Consider the following 15,242-nt stretch of genomic DNA (forward strand, 5'->3'; position numbering starts at 1 on the left):
GACTGAATGTGAAATGAACGAAGACATGTTTGATTGGCAGACTGAATGTGAAGTGAACGAAAACATGTTTTATTCCCTGCGTGCAGGTGCCCCTGAAGCCTTCCACATCCACGGCAGGTATTCCGGCAGAGCTGGGCACAGGGAACGGAGGGAGTGATGAGATACTGTGCCCTCCGCCCACGGCGCTGGGTGGGAGGGTGGTGTCAGACCTGGCCCACGCCAAACACAACCTCTGCACCTCCACACAGAGTCTCAGCGCCGTCTCCCCGTCCTACTTCGCTCTGTTTCCCGGACAGCAGGCGCTAGGCAGCACAGATCAGCTGTATCAGATGAGCAAGCAGCAGCAGTATGCCCTACATCAGCATCAGCAGAGGCAGTTTCAGCAACAGTGTCTACAGGCCCAGCAACAACAACAACAACAACAACTGCAACAACAACAACAACAACAACTGCATCAACAACAATACCAACAACAACACCAACAACAGCTACACCAACATCAGCTACAGCAGCAGCAGATCCAGCTCCATCAGCAACTACGTCAGGAACACCGACCGCCACTCCAGCAGCCTGGGCAAATGCTTCACAGTGCCAACGCCTCTGTCGCCAGCGGGCAGTGCCACCCTGCCCAGCGGCCCCCGCAGACCCAGCCGGACGTCCTGGGGCCTCCTGGCAATCACAGCGAGGGGGGCGACATGCTGACCATGATTCGAAGGGGCATAAAACTGCGTCGGACGATTACCAACGACCGCTCCGCTCCACTCATCACCCCCAACCACCTCAACTGACACCCACGGTGTCACCCACCCCACCCCCAACCATCTCAACTGACACCCACTGTGTCATCTCCCCCCACCCCACCCCCCAAAGCCTTGGTCTTTTTTCTCTGGATGTTAGCCTTCCCAGCACTCCTGTGCTGATTAAGACATTGGTCAGAATGATTGTGAGAGAGGATTTTTTTTTGTGTTGTTTTTTCTCTTTTGCAAAATGCACTGTGTGTATTTGGTACCGTTGTTCAGTAAATTCCTCAGACAATGGATCATCCATGTGAATGTTGCCTCTACGTAATTTAAACATGTTAATTCAAGGATATATACATAATATACATAAACATATATATATATATATATATATATATATATATATATATACATTTAGAAGATTGGGGCTTAAAATCTCTGTATTATAGTTGTTTGTTTATATTGAGATAAATAGGCTTTGTGGCCTTGTCTTATTGTACTCTCCAGATTAGATATGAAACCGACAGGACAGCGACGCATACATACATACATACATACATACATACATACATACATATATATATATATATATATCTCTATATATATTAGCCGAGCATCAGGAGCTCTTTATTGAATGGTGTTGTTTTGTTAGAGGAAACAGCACAAACCTTCTGATCCTAGTGGTCTATTTTTATAAAGAGGATTTACCGCAGGGTAACCAGGGACTGTTTTACTGCCTCCAACCCAACTCCCTCTGCACCTCCCAGAGCAACGGAGCAAAAGGAGAGAAACGGATACTGAGATACTGAGTTTCTGAGATACTGAGTGAGCCAACGAGCAGAAGTGAAACAACAGAAGCTGGTGATGTGTGAACAAACAGAGACAGTGTATCAGCTGGAATTGCTTCTTAATGTAATTTTTTTAATTATTGTTTTATTATTTTTGTTGGAAAGATTGTAATTAAGCTGCGTGACCCTGTGTGTCTTCAGGCTGTTTATACTGTCAGTTTTGCTTTTCTCTCCTCTCAGTCTTTCTCCTCTGTCCTCCATTACTGGCCAAACAAGGCCTTGGAGCTTCAGCATTCATCCAGAGCGGGCTTTGACAAAGCCTTTACGGTGTGGAGTAGTAGAGCCTTTCAAAGAGGGAGCGTTTCATTGTGTTGTTTGACAAATGTTACACACTTAATAATGTTTTTTATCAGATAATGAGTCAGTGGATCTTCCCTTTGTTTTGTTGTTTGTTCTTTGTTTTTGAGGGGGAGACAGTATTTGTATCACTAGTAATGGTCTGGATGTTTCTCCCCCAGAAGAGAATTGTAGTTTCTCAGATCAGAAAACAACTGATTGTTGGTCAAAAATTTGTTGTACTGTTTTACTTCAATATATTGGATGAGAAATCTGATGTTATATTAAGACTTTTTTCCACCTTAAGAATTTTATCCTGTGCAAACGAGTTCACCTCCATAAGCAGAGCTGTCTTTTCAGTCAAATGTTTTGTGAGTGTGTTTAGGTGTGTTGAGGTACAGTGTTTGGGGAGGCAGGGGTGAAGGCAAAGTCTCTCCTCCTCCAGAAGTGCGCACGCACACGCGCACACACTCACACACTCACACATACACACACACACAAACACACCGGTTAGACCTGCTGAATGGAAAAGAGAGAGCGAACATAAGAGAAAGCTCTCTTCTTATTGAACCGCTTGCCCTCGCTCCTCCTCTGTAAACCCAAACCATACCGTGATGGCTGTCATGTGGGGAGATGGAGGACTGTAGTTTGGATGTGTAGCTCCGCCCTGGCCGTGATGGCTGTCATGTGGGGAGATGGAGGACTGTAGTTTGGATGTGTAGCTCCGCCCTGGCCATGATGGCTGTCATGTGGGGAGATGGAGGACTGTAGTTTGGATGTGTAGCTCCGCCCTGGCCGTGATGGCTGTCATGTGGGGAGATGGAGGACTGTAGTTTGGATGTGTAGCTCCGCCCTGGCCGTGATGGCTGTCATGTGGGGAGATGGAGGACTGTAGTTTGGATGTGCTGGGACTTCTAAAGAGGTCCAGTGCCATCTCAGCCAGACTGCTTCCTCACTTTCCCAGTGCCTATAAACATAAAATGTAGTCTTAAAAGATAAACGGACAGAAAATGGTGTTGGGTTTTCTTTTCTGTCATACCAAACTTTGAAAGCCGTCTCCCTTTTCTAAAGCTCTGCATATGTGGGATTGCATGGATGATCTGTGTCACTTTGAAGCAGGTGAGGTTAGTGTGTCAGAGAGGGGAGAAGAGCAGCTGGCTCTAAAGCTTGTACTGACAGATGTGTGTGTTCTGCATAGCTGCCTTTGGCTGGACTGTGTGTCCAGTAGAAACTAATGCAGGTCATTAGTGGACACAGGGCAAGTGGCCTTTGACTGCTCCTGTCTGGACGCAGCTCCACCAACGTCAACAAACACATCTGTTTTAGGTGGAGGGGGGAGCCGTGTCAGTCAGATTTGAGTGTGAGGCCTCGTATCCAAATATCAGTTTGTGTGTGTTGCTCCTCCCTCACTGTAATGAGGCACGAGTGCAAATGAGTGTGTGTGTGTGTGTGTGTGTTAGAGATTAGCTGTGGGAAGCCTTAAACGCCCAAGAGAACCAGCTCAGGACAACAATATTGTGACTGATTACTGATTTACTGTTTGTATTCTCATGGAGGTTATTTGTTTTTTGTCATATTTTTATTTTGCTTTGTGCTTTTCAGTTTCTTCATCTTGAAGCTTTGCAGTGTTTTAAAGTAGATTTGTTTGTAGACAGGAGTGTTTTCTCCCTTATACAGTCTCCATAGTAAAACACAGTCACTGGGCCATTCACAGACACATTGCTTGTCTGCAGTAATACAACAGCCTAAGCTGTGACTAGCCTTCCTCAACAGCTACACTCACTTTACCTTTCTTCCCATTTTGTTGCCGCTGTCCGGAACTACGCTTTTTCCCAGGTGGTTTCGGTTAGGGACAGGTGTGGGTTTGTGGTTATGGTTTGAGGTGGGTGAGATTGGCCAGGATTAAGTAGAATGGCTTTCAGCACCAAGCTAATGAGTCGGACACTGCTGCTCTGCTGGCCTCTTAAAGCTTTACAGTAAGCCTGAAACCACCCCCTCCCCACCCCTCCCCGCCCCGCCCAAGACTTCTGTTAGGGCTGTGAGATGGGATAGAACCATGTGGTTAGTACCGGTCAGACAGAGTTGTCTAGTTTTTTGGGGGAAGGGAATGGGTGTCAGAGGGTTCTCCACAGTGTACAACAGTAACATCAGTACCTGTTATGTGGGGTTCTCTACAGTGTGCAACAGTAATATCAGTACCTGTCATGTAGGGTTCTCTACAGTGTACAACAGTAATATCAGTACCTGTCATGTAGGGTTCTCTACAGTGTACAACAGTAATATCAGTACCTGTCATGTGGGGTTCTTTGTTGTATTCAGGGCTTCGATGTTCTCTCTGAGGGAGAGAACAGGACAACCGCTGTCATCAGGACTAATGGTACCACCTGACAGAACCCCCACACACACACAGAGACACACACACATACACAGAGGGCCACAGCCCTGACTGTGAAGGGCCCTAATCATTTGTGTGAGGTGAGTCATGATGGTTAGAGTTTTACAGTCAGACTCGCCTGTAGAGTTTTGCGTTTCATGTCCAGTGGCTGACCAATATATGACAAACAGGAGTGAGGTGAGTGTGGAGTGAATCAGTCTCCCCACGCAGGGGAAGTCCCTCCATCTCTTATGGCTTTTATTTGACTGCATGTGGTTTGTTGGTTACCCAGTTTATAAGAACTGACAGAGATTCTATTCTTTCCCAGCCAACCAGTCCCTGCGAAGTGCTTATGTGATTTTTGTTAGAGAACATAATTATGTTATTGTCATTTTTTTCTTTCCCTTTTTCACTGTGATGCTAATGTGGGTGGCACAGGGGAAGGTGTGGAATGGATTCGCTCTTAACAGCAATACACTGAATGAGAAAGATATGAAAAGTTGGCAGAGGGAAAAGCTATGTTGCTTTCTGAGTGTGTGTGGTGTGTGTGTGTGTGTGTGTGTGTGTGTGTGTGTGTGTGTGTGTGTGTGTAGCGATCCAGGGAGCAGCGAGTGTCTTGCTTCTGATCTCCAAAGAGAGTTGATCTCTCACTGTAAATGGTCTGTGTTCTATGCTGATCATCTTCTCTCTGTCTGTGTAGTACAGCTGAAGCCTTAAAACAAACAGGAATGTGGGTTTGGAAAAATAAAGTAATGTTTAAAGTTCATTCTGTGTAAGAAGTCTTTATTTTTGTCTAATGAGGAGGAGTAAATTGATTCTTTATTGTAGTCATTGTAGAAACATCTCTGGCCTTGCTTTTGTATGGGCCATGAGAAGTGTTGGTCAAAATCTTTTTTTGTTGGGTTTTTTTCTTTTTAGTTTTTTATTTTTTTCATGCATAGACAAAATTAATGTTGAATTTCCTTTAAAACACACACATACACACAAATATATAACAATCATTACACTGATAAACATCAAATAACAACCATAATTTCCTTTCAGGGTCACAGTTTATTTAATAGAATGAGTCATCCTTAATCATCCAAACTCGGATGTATTCAGAAGCTCGTACACCATGACACAGCATTCGGTGCCGGGGGTGGGCTCTCGGGGGAATTCTGTGTCTGTAACGGTGATCCGGTGAGCTCATCTGGCCTGAATGCCGTTAGCTATTACACTGCGATTGCACCAACTAACCGAATTTTTCGATGCTCTATAAGACCACTAGAGGGCAATATATTCCACCGAAGAAACAACAACTGCAGCGTCACTGCCAGGAAAATGCAGCATTTCAGCCTGTGGTGGGAATGGTATGTAGGGAATTAGTTCATTTACAGATTCAAAAGTTGGCCATCAGCAGCTCTGGTCCCTAGAGATATGTGTGACAGCACAGCACAATATGACTGATGCTTTTAGGATTGATTTTACCAGCAATTACCAAAATCAATCTTTCCGTTAATGTTCACCGACGGGGTTTGACATTTTTTTTCTGTTTTTATCCCTGTAGACTGAATATTGTAAATATCGTGACAACGAGGAGAGTTCAGACAGGTAGCTATATAAAAAAAACCCAATTGCCTAAACACTAGTGTTAAGAATAAATGAAAATTAAATGACCTGTTGACGGAATAAATAGTAGCATTATATTAGCATAAAGTAGCCTACACACGCACTTCTCTCTAAAAAGCATGGGATAGCATCTGGTCTGGGAAGTATTTGAGTCCTAGTTGTTTTGACAGTAAATGTGCTTAATTAGGGGTTGACTCACACATGGCCACTGACAAAACCTAACACAGGCAGCGGGTTCTTTCTTTTTCTCCTCACTCTTCCCTCTGTCAGATACGACCTCTTTTCATTGACCTCCTGAGACTACAGTACAGACGCTGATAATCAACAGTACTTTCACTTAGAGTGTTAGAAACACGAACTTGGATACTTAGTTTTCAGTCTTCCTCCGTCAAACTGTTTCTCTCTACCCTGCCCCCCCCCCCGTTGCCTTCTGGTTGTGTTTGTTTGTTTGTTTGTGTGCGTGCGTGCGAGCGAGCGACAGAAAGGGAATGAGTCAGTGGTGTGCTGTTGCATGGGTGTTGAGTCATTTCTAGAGCGTTAGCTACTCCTGTTGTGCCAGTCCTTTGTTATACTGCTCCAGAAACCACAGACACACACACACTCCGGCAGCGATCCTGAACTTTAGCCCATATTCACTGTGTGTGGCTTGGCTTCTTCATAAAGTTAACACTGAGCTGATCATCAAACTTGATAGAATGTCTGTGTCTATATGTGTGTGTGCGTGTGTGTATGAGTTTACAAATCACGTTATGGACAAATGTTAATCTTTTCATAAGTATTGAAGTGGGCATGATCAATCAGTGTTTGAGAATGAGTGTATTATTTTATGTTGTGTGTATGGGACAGGTTGTCCTTTGGGACAGTCTGTCATACGTAAAACGGTGTCATTGGGTAGACGAGCGAAGGTCAGCGGATGACTCGGGCGGTATTGGAGAAGCGGTCAGTGGAACACGGTGATCTTTACGACCAGCGGAATCATTTCGCTCTGCCTGAATATATTTGCGCCTCTCTTTGTCAGTTTTCTGAGTCAGCTGCAGGTCCACCGGTCCTCACATTCCACACATCCCAGCTCTGTAAACCGCATTCATCACACCAACCTCTTCAGCCATGCTTTTGTGGGAATAGTGGTAGTGATGTGGCGAGTTGTCACTTGTGAAAGGTGTTCCAAACACTGACGATCTCTGTGGTTACATTATAAAGTAGACTCAGCTTGTAGATTTGAATGAACAAAAGGTTTTTTCTCACTCTGGCAAAAGTAACATCCTTACCCTAAGGCACTGCAGTGGATATAATGAATATTTTGTGCAACTTCAGGGAGCAGTTCATTGTGTAACATGAATAGCTGGTATTTAATACTGAATTGCTCCTTTGCTCCAGCTTAGTCAGATATCAAATATATGAAACTGCATTTGGCTTCCTTTATTAGGACCAGGTGGTTTTGGTTCACAGCTTTTTTTTTTCTTTTTTCTTTTTTTTTAATGAGAAAATGGGCCACATGACTAAAAATGAGAACAGTAATATCCAGTCCTGGCCCCAGGTTATTTTGTCTCAATGACTTTCATTTTGGCTACAGTTGGCATCAATTCATATTCCAATCCTAGAATAAATCAGCTGAAGAACTGAAGCTTGTTCGTAGAAAAAGAGAGAGAGTGATTCACAGCGCATGAAGTTAATTTTGGCCTCCAGAAGTGGCTGAGTTGGAAACTTGATCAGAGCCGTGTAAATGTTCTGCTTTGTAAAGCCAATAGGTGGAAGTGACAGAGACGGTCTCTCACTCTAATGTCTAGTGCACACAACATCCACTTTATCAGAAACACCTGCCTTAGGCCTACACCCACGTTATACAGGTGTACAGTTACAGACTATAGCCCATCTGTTAATATGTACAGTTTGTAAGCCAGCCTCTACCCTGTTCATCGATGATTAGTTTCTGACCACATGACCACTGATGACTGGATATCATTTGGGTAATAGACTATTCTCAGCCCAGCACTGACACTGACATGGTGGTGTCATGGTAGTGGGTGTCACGCTGGTGCAAGTGTGTCAGGAACAGCAGTGTCAATGGGGTTTTTACACATGCCAGTGTCAGTCCCTGGCTGAGAGTGGTCCACCACCCAAAAGTATCCAGTCAGCAGCAGTCCTGTGGTCATAAACTGGCCACAGATGAAGGGCTGGAGAATGGTTAACACACACTGTAAACACTGTGCCACAGACAGGCCCTACTCTCCAACTGCACTCCAACATCTGCGTCTACGACTGTACTCCAACATCTGTGTCTACGACTGTACTCCAACATCTGTGTCTAAAACTGTACTCCAACATCTGCATCTATGACTGTACGCCAACATCTGTGTCTACGACTGTACTCCAACATCTGTGTCTAAAACTGTACTCCAACATCTGCATCTATGACTGTACTCCAACATCTGTGTCTACGACTGTACTCCAACATCTGTGTCTAAAACTGTACTCCAACATCTGCATCTATGACTGTACTCCAACATCTGTGTCTACGACTGTACTCCAACATCTGTGTCTATGACTGTACTCCAACATCTGCATCTATGACTGTACTCCAACATCTGTGTCTACGACTGTACTCCAACATCTGCGTCTATGACTGTACTCCAACATCTGTGTCTACGACTGTACTCCAACATCTGTGTCTATGACTGTACTCCAACATCTGCATCTATGACTGTACTCCAACATTTGTGTCTATGACTGTACTCCAACATCTGCATCTATGACTGTACTCCAACATCGGCATCTATGACTGCACTCCAACATCTGCATCTATGACTGTACTCCAACATCGGCATCTATGACTGCACTCCAACATCTGCATCTATGACTGTACTCCAACATCTGTGTCTACGACTGTACTCCAACATCTGCATCTATGACTGCACTCCAACATCTGTGTCTACGACTGTACTCCAACATCTGTGTCTAAAACTGTACTCCAACATCTGCATCTATGACTGTACTCCAACATTTGTGTCTATGGCTGTGCTCCAACATCTGCATCTATGACTGTACTCCAACATCTGCATCTATGACTGTACTCCAACATCTGTGTCTACGACTGTACTCCAACATCTGTGTCTACGACTGTACTCCAACATCTGCGTCTATGACTGTACTCCAACATTTGTGTCTATGACTATACTCCAACATCTGCATCTACGACTGTACTCCAACACGCTGTATCTGCAGGAGAAGTGTTTTTAATGAGGCTCTGTGTGTGTGTGTGTGTGTGTGTGTGTGTGTGACAGGGTCACTCAGCGGAGTGAGTTTAACTCCAGAGCACATATGGGCAGACTGGCCTAACATCACCCAGACATATTATCTCCACTGTTCTTTACGGATTCAGCTCTGTCTGTCTAATGACGCAGTGGTGTGATACTGGTGTATTGGAAAGGAACTGGCTTGCTGAACCACAGGGTTCAGCATGCCAACGTAACCCTAAAGCAGACGCTGTGGACGGCCTGAGACTGCTCCAGCCCTGTGTGAAGTCTGCATAACTTAAGGAGTGATGATGTTATGTCCTGTCTCTGCATACACCTGTCAGCTAAATGAACTGGACCTGTTGGGCTTCATTATACCTTATTTTTCCCTCAGGAGAATTAAAAGATGCCTTAATATGACACTTTCCCCAAAGAAAGAAAACCTGTCATAATCAAAACGTGTCATAATCTGGCATTCAAGTCTCAGGCCGCAGCAGAGTACATGTATTTTAATTCTCTTCATGTACTAGCACTCATTCCCTCTCCCTACACACATCTGTCTCTCTCTTTCTCTCTCTCTCTCTCTCTCTCTCACACACACACACCATCCCTCTTTTTCTCCCCGTCTCTTACACCAGCTCTGACGTCTCTCTACACACACAGAGCTCTCACAGAAATCTGACTCCTGACATACACAAATACAAAGCTGTCTGTGTGCCTGTAGATCAGGTTCATATCTGACTCAGTCTCCATATGGCCTTACCGTCTTTATCAAAGAGGAGGTCATGTTGCCTTTATAGTCCATGTGTATGTCTGTATAACAAAGAGAAATACAGTGTATTTGTCATAATCACGTCACAAAAGTCACAACAGCAATCTATGTAAGAGTATATCCCACTGGAATAATGTCCAAAGGCCTTAGTGCAGCCTTTCTCATAACCCTGTAATGAGAGCTGAGGGACACTGGGTGTATCATACAGACAGTTTCTGTGGAGTTCAGTCTGTATGATAAGCTTGTGGACTGGGACACGCTGGGGCAGGTGTAGGGTGTGTTTGACTGGGAACATGGATGGGGAGAGTGGAGGTGCAGCAGGATGTTTTTGCTGCTTTTAACAGTTAAGCTTGGAGAGCGTGTGTGTGTGTGTGTGTGTGTGTGTGTGTGTGTGTGTTTGTGGTATACAGTATATATAGACTAGAATATCAATGTAGTCGCTGATTTGATTTTTCTTTTAGTTATATCAGAAATAATCAAAGTGAATAGTTTATCAATTTTACAGTTTCACTTTAAGTGTGTTGAATCTTTTTCAAAAACAGCTTTGTTCTGTATTCTCAGAGCCAGGGGAATCTGTTTTAAAACTATGAATCTTAGAGTAAAACTACTAATTCATTCATTTGGACATGTAGTGATATATTTTGAGCTGGGGCTTTAATCCATTTGAGTACATTAAATCCATTGAGAGCAAGTCAGGTTGCAGTGCACCCCAGAACAGCCCTCAGACTTCACCCCAGTTTGCTTGACAAAGAGGTTGGTTTGGCAGCTGAGTTAGAAGGGTTTTATTTCATTTTATTTTATCTATTTATTTTATTTATTTGCATCCTTTTTATTTTATTTATTTGCAATCACAATAGAATAGACCCAGTGCACTTTCAAAATCCGTTACATGTGATAACACAAAGCAGCTATAAAATCTGATAACACAAAACTCCTCATAAATTTTTATGGATATTAAAATGCCATGTTGAAATGAGTCTTCAGGTAGGACAGAATGTACCTTGCTGAAATTTGGCAATGACAGTTCATGAATTTACTCTTTTCTTCCAAAAAAAACAAAAGTAAACAAAAGCAGCTCTTTCCCGCCAAAATGCAGGCGGCGCTTGTTGCCATGACAACCACAACGTGTTGCGGCCGGATCCACGTGAGAGACTTTGTGTTGTGTTGGAAGCAGAGCTGAATGGGGCAGCGCTGTGGTAATGAGGTTTGGCATGATCCCCAGGAAACCTGACAGCCATTGTGTGTCAGCTCAAACCATTTTCTCAGAAAACCTTGCTATGGTATGAAACCGTATGAAGCCTTGCTATGTACAGCTCTTTTAATAATAATTGACAATAGCCTTCAAAGAACTATGGTATGAGTGGATTTCTGGTTGTAATTTTGCAACCTTGCCACTAGGTGCCCCCATTCTTCTGTTCACATAAAACGTTCATGTAAAATGTGTGTGGGAATGACATATCAAGACAAAAACAGGAAAAAGAGTTTTTTCTCCCCCTTAGGTGAGTTTAGTTTAGGACACACCAGACTTCCTACATTACTCACGTGCAAAGTTCAGTTTCTTCCATAAGGGTTTCATTTTAGACTGTTACCTGTCAGATTATTTGCTCCACACACACAGGGATGTGAAATGCCCTTTACAGGCCTCAAAGGATGAAGTTCATGTCCATCAGTTTGATTGTCTGTCAAACGTGACCATACATGAACCTGCTACTCACTCTTGACAAAGTCAGTCTAATACAGTTTCAGGGAGGAGAAGGATCATTTTCATCTTTTTCATTTAAGCTCATATTTGTGGTTCCGTATGCCATGGCATATGAGTAGTCTCTGTCAGCAGAAAGTTTTATTCACGAGCTATAAAGTAACCCGGGGCACATTGCTCTCACCACGACCTCAGTGACCTTTTGTTCTAAACCGTGCTGGCTACACGAGGAGAGACAAAACGCGCGAAAAGCTACAGCCAATGAGCGCGAGGCATGGGTGGGGCCCCAGCAGCTGGCTGAAGGAAGAATTCCGGTATGGCTCACAAAGGCGGAGCCTGTTCCCGCTAGTGCTATGTAAATCTCTGGATCTTTGCCAACTGCATTCTTCAGAGCAACTCCTTCAGAGGAGAGAGAGAGAGAGAGAGAGAGAAAGAGAGAACAAACTTAACTCTTCCCTGACTTTATGCGAGTTAGCATGCCTTATCTGGTCTTCCAGTGCAATCTGTCTTTACTGTTTAAAAGACAGAAGAGAAACAAGGTCCTCTATCTGGCCAACCTTCAGTTTCCCTGATAAAACACTAATGAACGGAGACTGAAGGGTATTTGGAGATTTTTTTTTTTGCTTTGTTGAATCCTGGTATACACTGAATGTTGTGCAGTTTATTAGTCATAAATATAAAATGGGTAATGTGTACTTTTTTTTGTAGGGGAGAATGAATGGAGATCTTGATGTATCAAGTTTGCCAGTGACGGAAATATATCCACACTTCCTCTTAGAGGGCTGAATGAGAGCATCTCTCTTTCTCTCTCTCTTTCTCTCTCTCTCTCTCTCTCTCTCTCTCCCCCTCTCTGTCTCTCTCTATTCAAATTCTAAACTGTCTTTGTGCCTCCAGTATCGTTTTACACACACACACACACACACACTTTTCCTCAGGTTGCCTCTCTCACTATCAGCTGTCAACACTCACATCAATTTTTCACTGTTGGCTGAGCACGTGAATGTTCCCAGGTATGGTAGGAACATGGGCCCCTCCCTCTCTCTCTGTCTCTGTCTCTCTCTCACGCTGCAGCCTTCAGGGCTAAACAAGACCATTCACCTCAGGGCCCCACATCATGTGCTTCAAAAAAAAAAAAAAAAATCAGCTTTTTAAAAAATGCCCTCACACCCACCTCCTCCATCCTGGCTTTTGGAGTTGACAGCATGAACGAGGGAGATTCCTCAGGTTGTGAGAAAAATGGGAGGGAGAAAGAGAGAGGTGTGCTATGTCAGGGGGCAACTGAGGAGAGTCACTAAGGCTCTTCTGTGTCTGTAGCTGGATTTCAGAGCTCTTCAGATAGCAGGAGAAGACCAGGTGATATTTTCAACTGTGATACACTATGAACTTAAAATGAAGAGGAATCCTATCACTCCTTTATCTGGAACTCTGGCCCATACAGGCTGCATCTCACAGTAACATTAGATAAGAGACTTTCTGATGATCCATGCAGCTCTGTTTAAACAGCACACCACAGCACTCAACACACTACTCAACAAACGACATTACTCAACACACTACTCAACAAACTACATTACTCAACACACTACTCAAGACACTACTGTACTCAACTCACTAGTCAACAAACTACAGCACTCAAATGGCTACTCAACACACAACAGCACTGAACACACCACAGTGCTCGACACAGTACAGCACTCAACACACCAGATTATTCAACACACTACAGTGCTTAACACACTACTCAACATGCTACAGCACTCAACATGCTACTCAATACACTGCAGCCCTTAGTACATTACAGCGGGGGTTTTCAACCTTTTTCGGTATGCCCCCCCCCCCCCCCCCCCCCACTTTGTCTAGGTTTAAACTTGCGCCCCCCTCCCCCTCCTTTTTCACTGTACTTTTTGGTTTGTACCTAAAAATCACCTAATCTTGCAACCCCCTTGACAGGCGCTCACAGGTTGAAAACCCCTGCATTACAGTACTAAACATACCACTTTACTTAACACTACAGTTCTAAACACACTACTGTTTTCAGTACACTGCAGTACTCAGCACACTGCAGTACTCAGTACACTACCTTGAACAGCAGTGTACTGAATACTGTAGTGTGTTGAGTGTGGTAGTACTCCAGACCCCCTTGTACTAGATCACTTTGCATGGCCCACACAGTTTCATTGAAGGTTAAGGCTAAATTAATGTGGGAAATAGCACTAAAGATGCAATTAAGACATGCTGTTTCACCTTTAACATGATAAAACAAAGCCAGTTTTTATAAAGTTCATCTCTAACTGTTAATGATAACTCAACTTCTTTTTTCTGGGTTGCTATTTGTAGCAAAAAATGTGATCCAGATGAACTGTTAGTGAAATAATGTCAGTTAGTATGATTATCATAGCTGGACTTTGACTTCACTAACCAGTTGTCAGTCTGTCTTTCTCCTTGCTTTCTTGTTTATCAGTCATAAGAGGAAGCAAAATAAGGTTTTACTTTCAAAACCGGGAGAAAGTAAATAAATAAATGGGTAAAATAGCTAGTAACCTCCTTCATTACAATACTGCTGTTAAAACTAGAGCTTCCACATGTTATGGAGAAGGACAGGCTTAAATGAACTCATATAGAAATGGCCAACTCAGATCTGTTCTCTTGAGCTGGGCTGTGGAGCTGTATACAGGCAGAGCATAGGAGGTGCTGCGTTAGAGTGGAGATTTACATCTCTGACACTGTGTCCTTCTTAAATGTTTGGATTCAATTTGGATTTTTTTTCCCTTCCAAACTAGACATCTCTTTAAAATAAAGGAAAGGCCATTCTGACAACCATTTTTTAATCTTGGTTTTAGTCCTTGTTTACCCATTTTTATTACTTTCCTGTTGTAAGAACACAGTTCTGAGCCATGAGAATGTAGACCACATAGGACGTCTCTCCTCACAGAATCTTCCCAGAGCTCAGATAACCCTTCACTCTTTATGACTAACCTAAGCTTTGATAAATCTTTATCAGTGCTTCTTTCAGTATATTTATCTTTCAGCTATTTTTGTACTCATTTTCTGATTTAAGGAAGGTCAGAAGCCACTTGTCTCTTTTCATGTGTGAGTTCGGGCAACAGGCGAAATCTAACCTCACGTGTACACGCTTATGCTTACAGCGTAGTGACAAAGCTGGGTCCCACAATAGGACCTGGATTAGACTGTGTATTGGCTGTACACATAGTCGTGCCCATGTATGCTAATGTGTTTGTAGCCTTCCAAAGCTTTGGGTTTTAAATTGGTGTGTTTCAGTGGTTTTAACTAGTCACTGCTCAACACAGTTATTGATATACTGCAAAAGGACACCAGTTGAACTACGTTGGATCTGATGGATCAACATTCTCCTCTTTCATATGTCCTGTTTAAAAGGTTTCACAGCCTCAGTCCTCAGCGGACACAACAAAACAGAGTCACTATGTTAAACTGGGGCTTTAACATGGAGGAGGAAAGTTATTCTTGTCTCTTTGTCTCTGAACTCTGTGTGTGTCTGGCTGAGTTGGCTCTCTGTGTTACAGGCACAAGAGACAAGTGCTCTGGAAATGATAGACTTTACTCCAGGGAGGCAGCCAACTCCAGCTGGTCTAGTAAGACCTCACTCTGTGTGTGTGTGTGTGTGTGTGTTGTCCCTGGACCATTGTAGGGTCGGAATGGGGGGGGGGGGG

General features: G+C 43.6%; 1 protein-coding gene across 2 annotated transcripts in view; it reads left to right on the forward strand.

Annotated features, from left to right (window-relative positions):
• Positions 1-1,092, forward strand: part of mtss1 (MTSS I-BAR domain containing 1) — a 65,572-nt gene extending 64,480 nt beyond the window's left edge. For both annotated transcript variants that reach the window (XM_030780016.1, XM_030780017.1), the window contains one exon: positions 87-1,092. In XM_030780016.1, the coding sequence (XP_030635876.1) occupies positions 87-788 (702 nt within the window). In that variant the 3' untranslated portion in view covers positions 789-1,092. The remainder of the gene's footprint in view (positions 1-86) is intronic.
• Positions 1,093-15,242: the final 14,150 nt, after the last annotated feature.

The sequence above is a fragment of the Chanos chanos genome, chromosome 7 (genome assembly GCF_902362185.1).
Source record: "Chanos chanos chromosome 7, fChaCha1.1, whole genome shotgun sequence".
In the NCBI taxonomy this organism is placed as follows: domain Eukaryota; kingdom Metazoa; phylum Chordata; class Actinopteri; order Gonorynchiformes; family Chanidae; genus Chanos; species Chanos chanos.